General features: G+C 36.6%; 2 protein-coding genes across 3 annotated transcripts in view; one reads left to right on the forward strand and one right to left on the reverse strand.

The window, feature by feature from the left end:
• Positions 1-3,406, reverse strand: part of MRPL47 (mitochondrial ribosomal protein L47) — a 17,669-nt gene extending 14,263 nt beyond the window's left edge. Inside the window, exons 1-2 of one of the 2 annotated variants that reach the window (XM_005601823.4) lie at positions 3,127-3,406; positions 459-610 (exon numbers count right to left, since the gene is read on the reverse strand). In XM_005601823.4, the coding sequence (XP_005601880.1) occupies positions 459-610; positions 3,127-3,224 (250 nt within the window). In that variant the 5' untranslated portion in view covers positions 3,225-3,406. The remainder of the gene's footprint in view (positions 1-458; positions 611-3,126) is intronic. The other variant, XM_014732764.3, reaches the window with a different exon arrangement.
• On the forward strand, positions 3,296-17,898 carry NDUFB5 (NADH:ubiquinone oxidoreductase subunit B5). Its single transcript, XM_001495508.5, has 6 exons — positions 3,296-3,536; positions 10,765-10,853; positions 11,900-11,966; positions 12,776-12,837; positions 13,885-13,991; positions 17,705-17,898. Exons 1-6 carry the CDS (start codon positions 3,416-3,418, stop codon positions 17,823-17,825), a joined length of 567 nt encoding a protein of 188 aa, XP_001495558.1. The 5' UTR covers positions 3,296-3,415; the 3' UTR covers positions 17,826-17,898.
• Positions 17,899-18,359: the final 461 nt, after the last annotated feature.

Genomic DNA, 18,359 nt, shown 5'->3' on the forward strand with positions numbered 1-18,359 from the left:
AATGTGTAATAGCTTATTATATTACAGTATAATATATAATGAGGATTAAATTGGGATTAAATTAGATAACACGTATGAAAATTATAGTAACGTGACTGGCAATAGCATTCAAAAAATGTTAGTATTAGTATAGAATGTATTTTCACAGTCTAATGTCAAAATACTTTATATCATTATAAATTAATTTTCAATTATCTCTAAAAAATGAAATCTAAAACAGACCCAAAACCTCACTCCAGTTAATAATTTCAACCTACTCTTCTTCTAAACCCTTTGCCAACCTGCTAAGGAACAATTAACTCTACTCTCACACTGTCCTTTTAATTTTCTCTAATAGACATTCCCAAGGGAAATTAAAAACAAACAAACATCTAAATAATTCCAAAACTGCATAAATAATCCAAAATGATGGAGGGTTCAATAAATATATTTAACATCCATCAACCTAAATATCTCACCAGATTTTACTTTTTCTTCCCCCCAATTCTTTGGGTCATCAAAAAATTCTTCCAGTCCTTTCCTTGACAACGTGATATGAAGTAATCTACACTGGTGAAAAGATGTGACATTTGGTGTATTCTTAGGCAACAGACTAAGAGAAAACCTGCAACTGAACAGATATAAACAAGTGATTGAAGTTTGACAACATTCGGATTTTATAAGCAATAAATGGAATCATTTCCTCATCTAAAATTTTAAAAAACCTACTCAGGGTTTCTGCACAAGAAACAATAAACTTATAAAATGCTTTAGACATTATTTTTAATATTGCATTGTAGATGTTGCTATCATAATTTCAGAGGTTAATATATTCACATAATTTTGGAGGCAATATATTGACATAATTATATTTTAAGGTAACATTTTTAGGTCCTTCATATACTGCTAATGGATATACGAACAGATAAAAACATTCTGAAGGTTAATTTTGCAACATGTATCAGAGGTCCCAATGCTTCCTCCTTTAACCCAGGAATTCCACATCTAGAAATTTCAACTAAAGAAATTACCATGGATAGGAGGTGATTTTAAAATGTCTATTAAAGCATTAAATATGACATCAAAAAGTTGATAACATAAAGTGCAACTGGAGAATGGTTAAAAAAAAATTACTGTGCATCCATATGATAACCTATTATGCAGTAATTTAAAAATCATGCTTTTAAAGACTATTTAATGACTTGGAGAAATAATTTAAAACACAATAGTGAAGTATAGCATAAACGTTGTATTCCTATCAAAAAACTTTAGAGCCAGCCTGGCTGTCCTAGTGGTTAAAGTTAGGCGTGCTCCACTTCAGCAGACTGGGTTCAGTTCCCGGGCATGGAACATGACCACTTGTCTGTCACTAGCTGTGCTGTGGTGACGGCTCACATAGAAGAACTAGAAAAACTTACAACTATACACAACTACGTATGGGGTTTTGGAGGGGGAGAAAAAAGGAGAAAATTTGGCAATGGATGTTAGAGAAGGGCAAATCTTCCCTGCAAAAGAAAAAAATCTTTTTTTATCTGAATCTAATCATGAGGAAACAGTAAGACAAATTCAAATGGAGTGATATTCTGAAAAGGCTGATCTTATTAAAAATGTCAATGTCATGAAAGAGGAAAAAGGAACTGTTCTGGGTTAAAGAAAATGAAAGTAACCAGACAATTAATGAAATAAATAAATGATTATTGATAGGATCCTGAATAAAAAATTAAGGAAGAAAAGAAGAAATTACCAGGACAATGAGGGACATTTGAATTTGGACTGTATGCTAGTAGCACAATAATAGTAGTGTATCGATATTAAATTCCTCTGTGTGATCACTGTAGTACTGCGGTTATTAAGACAGTATTCTCATTCTTAGGAGACATACGCTGAAGTGTCTTGATGTTTATAATTCTGACATGCCTCAAATAGTTCAGAACAACAAGGCATAGATATAAAGAGATATAGAAAACGTGACAAATTGCTAAGGATTGGTTAATATAGATGAAGAGTATATGGTTATTCTTGGTACTACTCTTACAGCTTTTCTGTTGCTTTGAAATCTTTAAAAATAAAATTTGAGGAACCAAGGGTAGAAAATGAAAATGCATACATGTAAATATGATCCTGATTTTATTTTAGAATTAAATGTATGTGTATATATGGAAAGTTAAAAAGAATGCGAGGAAATCTGTTTATCTCTGAGTTGTAGAACTATAGTTGATTTTTACTTTGATCTTCAAAATACTTTATCCTACTTTCCAAAGTCTCTGCAAGTGAGCAGATATTCATTTTATAATAATAATAAAAGTCTAAAATTAATTTTTTAAGGAAATGATGAGATGGAAGAGACAATTGATCCAAGTTTGCCACCTTGATCAAGTTACACCTCTGGGCTTCCGCAAAATGCAAAAAAATATTGCTTATCTCTGAGGTTACTGTAAGCAATAACATTGGAGCATATGACATGCTCAGTAACTGTGCTGGATTCAAGAGCATATACATTTTTACTTAAAAAAAAGTCTGACATATCCAACTATTTATAAAATTCAACTACTTATAGACAAAACCCAGTAAAAGGGAGGAAACCATATACCCTAAAGTAAAAAATGATCGGTCTGTCCAGAAGACAAGCTGTCTTTCCAGAAATAACACCATGAGTAGCGCGTTCCTTTCTCACACCTGCAGTGCGACTTTCCGTTCACTTGGCTACTTTCATTTATTTTCTCAACATTTACAACATTTTCTCAATCTCTTTGTGATAGATTCTGGAAGTACAAAGGCCCCTTCTTTCTTATCCATCTAAATCTGACACAGCCTTCAGTTTCCCGCCTAAGCTGTTCAGTGAAGTTTTTCCCAACCCACCCAGGCAAACAGGATGCTTCTGTACCTGTAGGGTTAATTCAACAAATACTGTGCATTACAGACGCCATGTACTGCCCGGTCCACAGTAGGTGGCAACAAAATGCTTGTGGAAGGAACGCAAATGTCGGAGGTGGGCGACTTCTCCAAGGTCACCCACTCCTCACAGAGGTGGGTTCCGGCTCAGCCATCCCGGCGGCCTTTCCATCCCTGAGGCGTTCTCAGCATCTCAGCAACCAAACAAGATCCAAAGTTGGAAAGGTGGACAAACCCACTCCTCGCATCACTTACCCTGTGCTAGCAGGGGTCTGAGGACTTATTAACGACCTGGAAGCCTTCAGGAAGCCTGAGACTTTTCTGCAAAGACCAGTCAAACTGGCCGCAGCCATCTTTCCGTATAAGTAAGTAAACCATGCTTCCGACCACAATGACGCCACTTCCGGTATCTCACGCCCACCGGAGGCAGGGACTACGCTTTGCCCTCACTCAACATGGCCACTTTCTGGCTTCGCGCTCGTTGGTGAATGGGCTCTGTCGGCTCCCGTTGCTCTCCCCGGTTCCTCTCCTGCCCGCAGTAGCCATGGCGGCCATGAGTTTGTTGCAGCGAGCTTCGGTCGCTGCGGCCTCTCTGTGTGGCCGCCGCCTTGGCCCTCGACATGCATTCGGGGGCTTCCTCACCCGTGGCTTTCCGAAGACTGTCGGTGGGTGCTGGCTTTGGGAGAAAGTGCACTCAGGGGATGCGGGGTGAAAGATGGAGGACTCTTCCTGGGTGACCTTGATGAGATCCGGAGGGAGCCGGGAGAAATTGCGGGCTTGGGGCTTCAGAGAGACAGAGCATGGACTATGTGAGGAGATTGAGGGTTTTCCTAAAGTAATCAAATCGATCGCGTTTAAATTATTAATTAGCATTTGTGAAACACTTTGCCATTCTTTCATTCCAACTGGTGCTAATTTGCGGATGAAGCTGAGGTTAGCTGGGCATAGAGCTGAGCCCCATGTTTCTCAGGCACCAGATTCTTGTACGTTCCACCTGCACTAGGTTCTAATCCCGCGAAGTGGGAAGTCATGTTGCTGAGCAGCCCACTGATGCTAAGTAATATGCAGACAGGTGGAGAGGCTCAGGGGTAACTCATCCAGTAGGCACAGTGCCTACATGACACTTTTGTTTTGTTTATTGAGTTAATGATAGGTTGCAGTCTTGTGAAATTTCAGTTGTACATTAATGTTTGTCATTCGTGTTGTAGGTGCACCACTTCTCCCTTTGTGCCCACCCCCCTCCCCACCTTTCCCCTGGTAGCCACTAATCTGTTCTCTTTGTCCACATTTTTAAATTCCTCATATGAGTGGAGTCATACAGAGATTATCCTTCTCTAACTGGCTTATTCACTTAATTCCCTCAAGGTCCATCCATGTTATTGCAAATGGAATGATTTTGTTCTGTTTTGCAGCTGAGTAGTATTCCATTGTATCTATATACCACATCTTTATCCATTCGTCTGTTGATGGGCACTTAGGTTGCTTCCACGTCTTGGCTATTGTAAATAATGCTGCAATAAACATTGGGGTGCATGGGACTTTTGGAATTGTTGACTTGAAGCTCTTTGGATAGATACCCACTAGTGGAATGGCTGGATCGTATGGTAGTTCTGTTTTTAATTTTTTGAGGACTCTCCATACTGTTTTCCATAGTGGCTGCACGAGTTTGCATTCCCACCAGCAGTGTATGAGGGTTCCTTTTTCTCCACAACCTCTCCAACATTTGTTACTATTAGTTTTAGATATTTTTGTCATTCTAATTGGTGTAAGGTGATATCTTAGTGTAGTTTTGATTTGCATTTCCCTGATGATCAGCGATGATGAGCATCTTTTCATGTGCCTATTGGCCATCCGTATGTCTTCTTTGGAGAAATGTCTGTTCATGTCTCCAGCCCATTTTTTGATCAGGTTGTTTGATTTTTTGTTGTTGAGTTGTGAGAGTTCTTTATATATTAAGGATATTAAGCCTTTGTCAGATATATGACTTGCAAATATTTTTTCCCAGTTAGTGGGTTGTTTTTTTTGTTTCAATCCTGTTTTCATTTGCCTTGAAGAAGCTCTTTAGTCTGATGAAGTCCCATTTGTTTATTCTTTCTATTGTTTCCCTTCTCTGAGAAGACATGGTGTCCGGAAAAGTCCTTTTAATACTGATGTCAGAGAGTGTACTGCCTACGTTTTCTTCTAGAAGCCTTATGGTTTCAGGTCTCACCTTTAGGTCTTTGATCCATTTTGAGTTTATTTTGGAGAATGGTGAAAAAGAATGGTTAATTTTCATTCTTTTACATATGGCTTTCCAGTTTTCCCAGCACCATTTGTTGAAAAGACTTTCTTTTCTCCATTGTATGCTCTCAGTTCCTTTGTCGAAGATAAGCTGTCCATAGATGTGTGGTTTTATTTCTGGACTTTCAATTCTGTTCCATTGATCTGTGCACCTGTTTTTGTACCAGTACCATGCTGTTTTGATTACTGTAGCTTTGTAGTATGTTTTGAAGTCAGGGATTGTGATGCCTCCCGTTTTGTTCTTTTTTCTCAGGATTGCTTTAGCAATTCGGGGTCTTTTGTTGCCCCATATAAATTTTAGGATTCTTTGTTCTAGTTCTGTAAAGAATGTCATTGGGATTCTGATTGGGATGGTGTTGAATCTGTAGATTGCTTTAGGTAGAACGGACATTTTAACTATGTTTATTCTTCCAATCCATGTACATGGAATGTCTTTCCATCTCCTTATGTCGTCATCCAATTCTCTCAGAAAGGCCTTGTAATTTTCATTATATAGGTCCTTCACTTCCTTAGTTAAATTTACCCCGAGGTATTTTATTCTTTTTGTTGCGATTGTGAATGGTATTGTGTTCTTGAGTTCTTTTTCTGTTAGTTTGTTATTAGAATATAGAAATGCTACTGATTTATGCAAATTGATTTTATACCCTGCAACTTTGCTGTAGTTGTTGATTACTTCTAAGAGTTTTCCAATGGATTCTTTGGGGTTTTCTATATATAAGATCACGTCGTCTGCAAACAGCGAGAGTTTCACTTCTTCCCTCCCTATTTGGATTCCTTTTATTCCTTTTTCTTGCCTGATTGCTCTGGCCAGGACCTCCAGTACTATGTTAAATAAGAGTGGTGATAGAGGGCATCCTTGTCTCGTTCCTGTTTTCAGGGGAGGGATGGTGCTCAGTTTTTGCCCATTGAGTATGATGTTGGCTGTGAGTTTGTCATATATGGCCTTTATTATGTTGAGGTAGTTCCCTTCTGTGCCCATTTTCTTCAGAGTTTTTATCATAAATGGCTGTTGGATCTTGTCAAATGCTTTCTTTGCATCTATTGAGATGATCATGTGGTTTTTATTCCTCAGTTTGTTGATGTGGCCTACATGACACTTATAGGGCTCCGCGAAAATGTTTTAATTTGAATTTCTTTTAAAATCAGAAAAAAACCCTATAATGTTAATAAATATGTGATAATGGATCTAGCCTGGATTGTGTTCATCTTATGTCAACCCAGTCATAAAATAATAATTTTAAATATCTTCTTAGAGTGGAAAGGACCCATGAAAGAAAAGTCTTAACATCCTAGGAAAGTCATAATGCAGTCATGGGAGGGCTATTTGGAGCCCCTTGGAGACTGTAGGTTGAATTCTAGGGAAATAAATAATCATAATAGCAAAGCATCAAATGCTTTGTATTCAGTCTATCTTATTCTTTCAAAGACTCTGCAAAGTGCTAACACTGTGATTATTCCCATTTTACAGATGAGGAAACTGTGACTTAAGTGTTACAAAAATAGTGCGCTACTGTACTAATAATAATTATAATAATATATTATTATTATTATAATGGCAGCTTACATTTATTGAGGACTTATGTGCCAGGCAGTAGTCTAGGATTTTAAAGGTAGTAATTGTTTAATCCTCTTGATCAAAGATATACTTTAAGCTCTTGGCCCTATGCAGTACAAGTAGGTAGAGAGGAAGTAAGATTTACTACAAAGCCAGAAAGATCTTCTCCAACCTAAAAATATCTTGTTCTGTTTACTCCTCTTCTCTTCTCCCAATTTAATTTGAATTATGTCACTTCACATGATGAAGCATTATAAATAGGGACTTGTTGGAAAAATGATGGAAAAGGCCAGTGATATTCAACAAATTTCCAGCAGGCATTTGAACCTGTTACAAAGCTACATGTGCTAACATTCCTTCATAAAATCCCTTTGTAGGCCATTTATGATTACAAATATCCTCCTCTTCAAATATTCCCCTGGATAGTATTTAATCATGCCTAGCTGGAGATAAACTGAGGTAAAATTTCACCCCCAGATCCTCTTTATACACTGTTCTCCATTCTTGGAATTCCCGAAGGATCATTACAGATCATCTACGCCCTTTCCACTGGGAGTAGGAAAGAATCTAATAGCTATAATGATGGTTACTGAGTTTCAGCTGTGTACCTGCTTTCAAGGGTAGTTTGCGCGTGAAGCCTTATCTGTCACTGTGGAATGAAAGGTTTTAATCTGTTATTGTTTATATCTGCCCCTCCAAGAATGTAAGATCCAGCAGAGTGGAGAACCTTGTCTTGTTTGTTTCCCCTGCAGCTCGACTGCCTAGGTTCAAATCCTGGCTCCAGAGTTTAGTAGCTGTGTGACCTCGGGTCATCACGTCTTGGAAGCTAAGTGGAAAGCTCTTAATTACTCAGAACCTGCACTTCTTCATCTTTAAAGAAGAGGGTGTTTATTACAAGTGTGCTTATATTCTGTTGACTTGACAGGGCCATAAAATAAAATTAATCTCTTTCCTATTGATAAGTATTTATAACCCTGAAATGTATTTCTGGATAATTTTGCATCTGTCTGGAAATGTCATTTTGAAATGAACTTGTCTCTTACCATAAGAACTGAAAAAAAAAGGGAGAGAAAGAGGATGATAATTTTAATTTACCTCATAAGGTAGTCGTGAAAAGTGAGTGGAAAAAATCTACAGCCCCTAGCATTAGTCTTCTACGGGGCCCTGTGGCCACACCTTTCTTGAACATCTAGTACTGTCCTGTTATTTTCATTCACCCTCACTGAAACCTTTCTCAGAAAATAAGCTGATAAAAGTATTCTATTTAATTAAATTACTTATTAAATGTCAAGTATCAAGTGATTCCAGAATGAGCTTAAGTTCTCCCCTCAGCTGCCGGGAACTTTAACGTTGAAGACTGATACGTGCATATTATGATTTTAAAAAACTGAGGAGACTATTAAAATGATTATGTAAACAAAGGAGTGTGGAGTTAATTCAGACATGGAAGGTGGGGTATTTTAACTGGATTCTGGGGATAGTTTTAACAGGTGGAATTGGCAGATAAGTAAAGGATGTGTTTTCTGATGCATCTGAAGATGAGGCTCTTGGGATAGGTGGGTGTTGAGAAAGAAGGCTAAAAAGAGGGAACTTGGGACCAAATTGCGGGAGGGGAGGGACTGAATACAAAGCCAAAGTATCTTAACTATTTTGTAGGCAGCAGAGTGTCTTGGCAGAAGAATGACATCAGTTGTGTTTTAGGAAGATGCTTCTGAATGTTGGATGGCTTATAGGGGATGTCGATTACTTATGCCAGTGAGATAAAGAGGACATGGACAGAAATGCAAAGTTTGAATCTTAGAATCAAGAGGCCTTGACAGCTGATGAATGGGGTTTAGGTGCAAGGAAGATGACAGATTTTTAGCCTGGGTAATTGAGTTGGTGGTGCCATTGACTGGGAATAGTCTGAGAATGAGGGAAAGAAAATGACCAATTTTCGATTGTTGTCTTGGAGACACAAAACAATCTGCATTATTTGATCCTCACAAATATCACAATTTTCAAAAACAACTTTCCTGAGGTTATTTGCATTTAAAAAAATTGGTTATTGAAACCTTAGTTCCACATAATTAATAAATACCTAATTGAGAAATTCCAGGCTTTAGAGAGTGGTAAAAGATGCCTATTTTGGTGGCAGGAGGATCTGAGTTCCAGAAAGCCTGGCAGTCACCTGGTGTTCACCTAATGTTCCCCCTAATATTTTTAGATTATAAGCAGATGACCCTACTATGTCAGCAACAAATCATGAAGGCTCAGAATATGTGAAAACAGTTCAGTGCTGTGAAAGAGGGTTTGGAACAGTTAATAGTAATAACAGTTATCTAGCACATTTAATGACATGAGTAATTGTTGTTTAACAATAGGGTAGAGTAGTTCCCCCTTATCTGAGGGGATTCCAAGATCCCCAGTGGATGCCTGAAACCACGGATACGGCCAAACCCTATATATACCATGTTTTTTCCTATACATACGTACCTATGATAAAGTTTAATTTACAAATTAGGCACAGTGAGAGATTAACAGCAATAACTAATAATAAAATAGAACAATTATATTTTATATTATACAATTATATTTATTTTAATAGAACCATATATTTTAATAAAAGTTACGATAGATCTTAGCAACCTCAGCATATGATCTTTTTCTTCCCTTGTTAAGTCGAGAACTTGCACCTTTTCACTTAAAGGAAGCACTTTACTGCTTCTCTTTGGCATATCGGAATTACCAGCATCCGTACTCTTGCGCTTTGGGGCCATCATTAAGTAAACTAAGGGTGACTTGAACACAAGCACTGTGATACTGTGACAGTCAATCTGATAGCCGAGATGGCTACTAAGTGACTAATGGGTGGGTAGTGTATACAGCGTGGATCCTTTGGACAAAAGGATGATTCACCCTGGGACGCAGAGGGAAGATGCAAGATTTCATCCCACTACTCAGAATGGCATGCAATTTAAAACTTATGAATTGTTCATTTCTGGAACTTTCCATTTAATATTTTTGGGCTGCAGTTGACCTTGGGTAACTGAAACCTCGGAAAGTAAAATTGCTGGTAAGGGGGGACTACTGTACAGCAATTCAAAGGTAGGAGAGATCTTATCTGGCTGGGAAGAATGTTGGTTTCTTGGAAGATAACATGTCATCTGGGCCTCAAGAACAGATTTCAGGAGAGGGGAGAGCATTCCAGACATTTAAGCTTGATTTGAATAAAGGACACAAATCTTCCTGATCTGTGTTTTGACTGAAATTCCTTTAATGGTAAAGTAGTTTTTTAAATTGCAGTGACTCACATGCAAAAATTTCCTTGAATGCCATTACACAGCAGGAACATAGTGACCCTCAGTTTCTCAGTATCTGTTAGATCCTTTCCTGCTTCCAGCAGAAAGGGCTTGGAGTGCCTGTAGCGATCCTTCCAGACTTCCAAGAGAGGGAACTTGTGTAGAAAGAAGATCCAGGAGTGAAATTTTGCCTCAGTTTGTCTCCATCGAAGCTTGGCTAAATACTGTCTGGGGGAGGGTTTGAAGAGGAGGACGTTCACAATCAGAAATGGCTCACAAGGGGATTTTGCCTACATGTGTTAGTGTTTACTTTTGAACAGGTTCAAATTCTTGCTGCAGATAATGTTGAATAAATATCTTTCCAGCCATTTTGCAGCAAGTCCCTAATGTATATTGCCTCATATGAAATGGCATAATTTAAATTAAATTTCTTTTGCAGCATTAGCAAATATTTATGATAGAGGTACACAAAGATAAGTAGCCGGCCCAGAGTATCTGACCTTCCTGCCTGCTGCTGAAACAAATTCAAACAATTACTTAGATATTTCTTTAGCAATGAATATTGATGAGGGGAGCTACAGTTTAGAACAGTACATCAATCCGTTTAAAGATGCCTTATCTGCCCTGCTGTTAGAACTCAGAGAAGCATGCATTTTTTATCTTAATTCATATTAAATATTTATGCCTGTATGTTTTCTTATAATCTGATTTTATCTCAGAATATAACAGTATACCCATATGAACCTTATATATAATAGGGTAATTTAATATTTCCAGCTCCTGTGCGACACAGTGGAGGCCATGGGAAAAGACTCTTTATCATCAAACCTTCTGGATTCTATGACAGGCGTTTTTTGAATTTAATGGTGAGTTAAAAATTTGGTAGAACTAAACTCTTTACATACTAATAGGATTTTTTTTTTTTTGCCTATTTAGAAAACATCTTTTATAAAAGATTTTATTTTGTAAATTCATATTTCTTTTCTGAAAAGATGCTGAGTTTGTGTAGTAAGGTCTGATTTGTTACCGAATTTCTTTTTAAATTAGTGAACTTTTCCTTTTTCAACAAAAGGATTCATGTATATTGGAGATAAAAATTGAGTCATTTCTTTCTTCTCAAGATTATGGAGTTTTGAAATATAATCTGTGTTCCCAGCAAAAAAATAAATAAATTATAAAACTTGGAAAACGGATTCATTTGGGGATACTTATTTGTATTACTAAAATATTCCTTAAATTACCAGAGAACTCATTGAAAGATTTCTTTAAGGAACTCGATTATTTGGGATGTGATTTTTTTATTTCTATGTAGTTCAGGAACATTGATTTCAGAGACTGAAGCAGGGTACTGACCATGTATTTGTATCTTAAGGCTCTATGAGGAAAAGTAGAGGCTTGGAGCGGGGAAGATTGTCTGGACTGTCTGCCGCTGCGCCTAAAGCTCTCACCCGCCATTGGAGAACTGGCTGCCCTCTAGACCTTTTCTTGCCCACTCTTGGGGTTACTGCCCCCTTCATCCCCTGGCTTGAGCTCCCACTTTTCTTGTCATGACCAACTCAAACTCTATACAGTGGTTGAAATCATCCTAATTTCTTTTTATACTTTTCTTCTTAATACACAAAGTTCTAACTTTTATTACATTGCTTTAACCAAAAAATGGAGAATCACTTAAATATATATTGTATTGTACTGTACAATTAATCCTTACTTTTTTCTTTCATTTCTGGTGCTAAATATAGGCATCTAAAAACAAGAGCAAAAGAAAATCACAGAAATAATTTGATACTACATCTCTAATTTGGCAAGTTTATTTTACAAGAAATGTAAGGAAATCATGTAATAAGGACAATTTGACAGTGTGGAAAGAGTTAGAAAATGGTTATATGAAACTTGTTTTTTCTAATCTTAACAGAGATTTTACATTTTGTTGACTGGGATTCCAGTAGCAATTGGCATAACTCTGATAAATGTATTCATTGGTAAGTACCTCCCCCCACCAACCAAATTGGTAAATTTTTAAAACCTATGCACATTAATTAAAAAAAAATTATGGATATTATAAGGAAAAGTTCTTTAAATAATAAAATAAACATAAACATGGGAATTTATTTTAAAATAACCAAATCTTAATCTGCAATGTTGTGGGTTTTTTTTAACATTTTTTTTTCCTCCAAAAACCTTTTTGGTCACCAACTCTATAGAGGCCACATCAAAGGCTTCAGAAAGCCTTGTTTTCCTCCTCCTCATTTGCCAAAACCAGCTTGACGAGTCTTAATAAGGAAAATAGAAAGAGATAGAAGTGGAAGAGAGCCTAAGAGATGGAAGAATTTTTTTATCCATCCTGGAACATTTAGAATTATAATCTTCTAAAAAAGAATAGAATTGGGAATGACAGTAAACATTAGATTTTCATGGGAAGTTCTGCTCAAAATATTTCTCACAGCTTGACTATTAAAATGTTTTGTCTAGTAGGTATAGGGAAAGCCAGAAGGAATAATGTCTTTTTTTAATATGTTCTTTATTATACCTTGATACATAAAAATAAAATGGGAAACGCATATAATGCCTATAGACAATGCCTTACACAAAGAAAACATCTAACAGATATCTAATGAATTAATTGACTTTCAACCAGATTGAAGTGAATTTAGAATATTAGATAACTTCATTGGTACAAACAAAAGGTCCTTTAAAAACCACATGAGGTTGATTTCTTACCTAAATAGTGAAGGATTAATCTTAGAAACTCCTGATACTAAAGTTGAACATCACTATTTTCTCTTATTAGGTGAAGCTGAGTTAGCAGAAATTCCAGAAGGCTATATCCCAGAACACTGGGAATATTTCAAGGTTGGTATAGGTCATTGAAAGTTACTCTCTGTTAGGTGTCTTGTCAATGTACTGGTTAATGTCTTAATTTAGCAATTATGATATAGTTTTATATTCAATTTTTGATATCAAGTAGATGTTACACTTTGTGCTCACTTTTTACAAGCAACTTCTTTTGGTAATTTTCTTCATAGTTTTATGACCTTAAGCTTTATGGTTTTTTAAGGAAAGATTCTGCGATGTGTCCCCAAGCTAGCAGAATAACAGTCAGAATTTATCATAAGTTCAATGCCATAGGAAAGATTCTACCAGTACTGATGGCGGCTCTCATTTGCTGAGCACCTACTGCGTAGCAGGCACTATGATAAGTTTTGCAAAGATTATCTCATTTCAGTAAAAGGTACTATTATTATTCCCACTTTAGAGATGAGGAAACTGAGGCTAAAGTGACCTGTCCAAGAGGCAGGGCTGGTATTTGAACCGGGCAATCTCCACTCCAGAGCTGAACTGTTAAGTCGTTTTACCGCACTGTCACTGCTGCTAAAGCCCAAAGTTAATTCTGTTCCTTGTCTTTACAAGTGCTGTAGTGAGAGGACGTGGATTAGAGTGCGTCCTGTCATGTTTTCTTATCTAAATGAATTGTATTTTAGGAAAGAAATACTTCATTATTAAATCTTAGGGTATGCCATACAATTAGTTTATCTTTGCTAACCAGTAGAAAGAGCTCCATTTTTGGATCACCAAACCCTGAGTTTGGCTCCTAAATCTGCCACTAAAGATACTCAGTGTAGTGTAATGGGAAAGAGCACAGATTTTCAACTCACACAGACCTGGTTTGAGTCCAGATGCTGCCACATAGTAATCATGTAGCTGTGCAATTTGCTCATCTATAAAACGGGGACAAAAATAGCATCCACCTAATGGATTAAAATTGTTTAAAATATATATACAGAAGTTGGCACATTGTAAGTATGATTGGTTTACCTGAGATGGTCATGTTAAAGAATAGTAAACTGGAATAGCAAAGTACTGTTCAGAAACTAATTTTAAACAAATTTTCTCTTGTAGCATCCTATATCAAGGTGGATTGCCCGAACTTTCTTTGATAGTCCTGAAAAGAATTATGAAAAAACATTGGCTATCCTTCAGATTGAAGCTGAAAAGGCTGACTTACGGTAAAAAAAAACAGAGGGGGAGGGCAGGGAAGAAAACCCTTTCCTATGGTTGCAAACCGCAAGAAAAATAAACTATTTCAACGCTATAGGATGCTCTATGTAAAAGGATGAAGATGGGGAGAGAATTAGCCTGTGCAGAGTGGAGATTATGAGCTGGAGACTAGGACACTATTAGGAGATAATAACTGTCAGATTGAAAGGAATTCTTTTTAAAAACATTCTAGTCTTTCAAGTGCAAGGCAGCCCTCTCCTTTCTCCTCCCTGCCGAATTTCTCTTCCTCCTACACCCAGTCTCATCCTTAGAGGTCTCATCCTTAGACCACTATTTAAGGATTTCTTATATTTGTCCCTAGAAAAGATTTTATGCATTAAAAAATATGTTTTATCTATCATTTAAAAAATATATTACCGCAAATGGAGTACTCTTAGAAATGCTGCTCTGCGCCTTGTCTTCATTTCACTTAAAGATATCTTGGTGACCTTTCTATAATAGGATGTAACTCATTCTTTTTAATGTCTGCATCATATATTTCCCTGGATGGATGTGGCTTAATTTTTTAATCAGTCTCCTGTTGTTGGTACTTAGGTTGTTTCCAAGTTTTTTGATATTATACATAGTGCTGTGGTGAATAGCCTCATACAAATATTTTTGCTTGTTTATTCAACATATCTGGAGTCTAAATTCTTAGCAGTGGCACTGATAAGCCAAATGTTATATATTTTACATTTTAGATGGATATTGCGAAAAATTTATATAATGTTATAAACCAAGGTTACTTCAGTTAAAAAAAAAAATAACCGTGTGCTATTGCCCATTTGTAACCAATAAAACTTGTACCAAGTCAGACACACAAAATTTAAATAAATAAATAGAATGACTTTAAATTAAAAAAAAAATTAAAAGATAGATATTTCCAAACTCTTCTCCAAAAAGGTGGGCCAGTTGTCTTTTCTGTCACCAAAACATCAGAATTTCTCCATAGCTTTCCCAGTAATGGAATTTATCAAACTTAAACATTTTTGCTGATAAGATAGTTGAAATATGTTACCTCATTTCAACTTTGTATTTTTTTGTAAAGTTGAATATTTTTTTATATATCTATTGGTTATATTTCTTTTTCTGTGAATTGCCCATTTTTCTACTAATTTGTACATTAATTAAAATAGCCCTTTTTGGTTTTGTCGCAGATATGTTTTCTCAGCTTGTCATTTGTTGTGTTGCAGAATTTTTCCTAACACAAGTGTTCTCATGTTTCAGATGACAGATGTGTAGTAGTAGCTTGTATGTTTGTGAGCACTTGCTGTGCACCCGTGCTTTGGTTGCTTTGTATGTGTTTACTCATTTCATTATTGTCAGGTTTGTCAGTCCTTTTCTTTAGCCTCGGAGATTTTGTGTCGTGCATAGGTCTCTGATAGTAATTAAAGAAGTAAATATCTAAGTCCAAAATTACCTTTTTAAATTGTTCCCTCCTGTTTCTTTTTCTACTTTTAAATTTGATTCTGAGATTTATTTTGGTGTTTGGAGTGAGGTTTACATACAGTCAATGTACTCATTAAGTTCAGTGGGTTTTTGACAAAACTCTCTCTCTGTGTAACCGGCACAGTCAAGGTCATTTCAGTCACCTCCTGAGCCTCTTTCCTGTCCCTTCCCGTCAATTCCCATCCTCTGCTCTTGGCCCCAGACTACCACAAAACAATTCATTCTGTTTTAAACTTTGTAGTTTATAAAAATTGCTATGATATTGAACAATATTTAAATGATTAAAGAATGTTTGGTTGGCTTGTTTTCTGGATGTGTAATGACATGTATGTAGAGTCACCATCCAGAGCCATCACTAAGTATTTCAGAGCCTGGGACAGCGACACGGCTCGTACTTAGTAACTTTGGACTGTTTTCAACTTTGGACACATGCTTTTGAGCTCCAATTAAGAGACCAGATCCCAGAATTCCTTAGACATAGAGATCCTAAACAGTTTCGAAACAAAACAGAGTAAAACCCCTAACAAAACCCTGACTGCTACCCACAAAGGAAAGATGCCAGTGTGAGTATGGAATGGGGAGTGCCTACAGTTTTCATTATTTTTTTTAAAGATTGGCACCTGAGCTAACAACTGTTGCTGATCTTCTTTTTTTCTTTTTTTTTTTTTCCTGCTTTCATCTCCCCAAATCCCCCCATACATGGTTGTGTATCTTAATTGTAGGTCCCTCCAGTTGTGGCATATGGGACGCCACCTCAGTGCGGCCTGACAAGTGGTGCCATGTCCGCGCCCACAATCTGAACCAATGAAACCCTGGGCCTCCAAAGTGGAGTGTGCAAACTTAACCACTCGGCCATGGGGCCAGCCCCTACAGTTTTAAAAAAGTGTATGTTTAGGTATTTGGAAAACTGAAGCATAAAAGAAAGATATAAAATAGAAAGGAATTATCTCTCATAAGTGACTGCCCCAGAGATAACTACTCTTTTTGGTCATCCAGATGTTTTAACACTCTGCTTATATACATAGACATAGTCGCAAATGATCACTTTCTGTTTTTAAATGAAACAGGAAGATGCTACACATACTCACTTTATCCCTTGCTTTTTTAACCTACCAGTGTATCTTATCCTCTCCTTCCATGTTATTATACATAGATTTTCCTCATTCTTTTTAACAAGTGCATAGTAGTCCATTATATGGGTGAACCCTAATTTATTTAACCAGTCCCCTTTGATGAATACATTAATTAGTTGCATTTTAGATAATTACATTCTAAAGGGTAGAAAAGAGAAAGGATGGCATTTAATCCTCAAAAAAAATGCACAATCACAAAAGTATATAATGTTAGATACACAATCACAAAGGTATGTAATCTCTCATAGATAGGATTAGTGAACTGGTTAAGGTTAGTAAGTGAATTCTTTAACTGTGGTAAATTTCCAGTCATATGAACAAGTTAATATGTAGTCTATAAAAATGGAAAATAAAAAGTTTGATGGAGAGGGACTATTTTAGGAATGTGTGGTAGTTTGCACAAAGGCTTGGATGTGGAAGAAGGAACAATATCTTCATAGAATAAAGATTCTTCAGTTTGTGAAGAAGGATGAGGAGAAGTAAGTGGATCTTAGAGTTGCAGAATGGTTTTCTTAATCCTGATTTTTCTTTACAAATATTGATTGTCTTTATGATGTTGACCAGGCACCGTGTGATGCTGGTGGCTGGTGAGGAAGGTGTCATTCCTGCTCTCGGCAGGTTTTCTGTCCTAATGGTGATGGGCAGCCAGTATAGACAGGGAATGTGAGCTCTTCCAAGAAGCCCTGTTCATTTTTTAATTCCTAGCACTATAGCCCTAATGGTAGGCCTTCTGTAAATAACACTGTCCTAACATCTAAAAGGCAGGAAGACAGAAGTGCCTTACCACTATTCAGGTGAAAGTGATCTGTCCAGATAAAGGGCAGAGACAGAAGGAGACAATCGATCATCAGTTCAAGTGATGTTTTAGTGATTAAAAATGATATTTGATGGCTAACTACATAAGCAAGATAATAAAAGTAAAAACCAAATTTTGCTTATAGGAGTATATCCAATATATGTGTACACATGGATCTCTGGAGGGACATTACAGTTTACATAAAAGCAAAAGACTCTCTAGTCATTATTCTTTATGGAGATAATTCATTAAACTTATAATTGGAAATGCTGGAATCACAATATTGCTATTCCATTTGTTACAGGTTAAAGGAGCTGGAAGTACGAAAATTAATGCGTGCGAGAGGTGATGGTCCCTGGTATCAGTATCCGACCATTGATAAGGCGCTTATCGATCATTCTCCAAAAGCAGCTCCCGACAACTAATCTTTTGTTTCTCCAAATTCAAAGTATATTCTCTTTAGGGGAAAATAAATTAATAAATATATTCTGTAGTTTTGGTCTGTGTGATGAATAAATCTCTTCCATTGCTCTGTTTCTCAATGTTAGTTCAAATTTAGGCTTTGTGTGTGTGTGTGATTTCGGTGGGTTTTCTTCAGCTTCGTTGAGGTACAGTTGACACAGTTGTAAGATGTTTGAGGTATACGTCATGATGATTTGACAGACATCGTGAAAGGCGGATTAAGCCTTTTTATTTGGAGGTTTCAGCGTCCTCTTTTTAAACAGATTTAAAATATAATTTGAAAAATAGGAATTTGTGAACTCCTAAAGAGGTAACTTTGAAGGGTTCATGTTTTATTTATCTGACAAATGAAGTTAGAGAAGTCTAATTATGTGAAGTCTCAGAGAGTATAGTAGTTTTTACACTTACCTGTATTGGATCTGGATTGACCATGGGCAACTCAGGATTTTAAATTACACAAATACTGAACCAACTATATAAAACATTAACAGCTTAAT

The sequence above is a fragment of the Equus caballus genome, chromosome 19, assembly GCF_041296265.1.
Source record: "Equus caballus isolate H_3958 breed thoroughbred chromosome 19, TB-T2T, whole genome shotgun sequence".
Lineage (NCBI taxonomy): Eukaryota > Metazoa > Chordata > Mammalia > Perissodactyla > Equidae > Equus > Equus caballus.

What these genes read in the sequence shown, in the direction of transcription:
- NDUFB5 (XM_001495508.5), top strand. Translation starts at nt 3,416, where the DNA reads ATGGCGGCCATGAGTTTGTTGCAGCGAGCTTCGGTCGCTGCGGCCTCT. An exon ending in TGGCTTTCCGAAGACTGTCG is followed by an intron (nt 3,537 to 10,764) that starts GTGGGTGCTGGC and finishes TAATATTTCCAG; the next exon opens with CTCCTGTGCGACACAGTGGA. An exon ending in AACACTGGGAATATTTCAAG is followed by an intron (nt 12,838 to 13,884) that starts GTTGGTATAGGT and finishes TTTCTCTTGTAG; the next exon opens with CATCCTATATCAAGGTGGAT.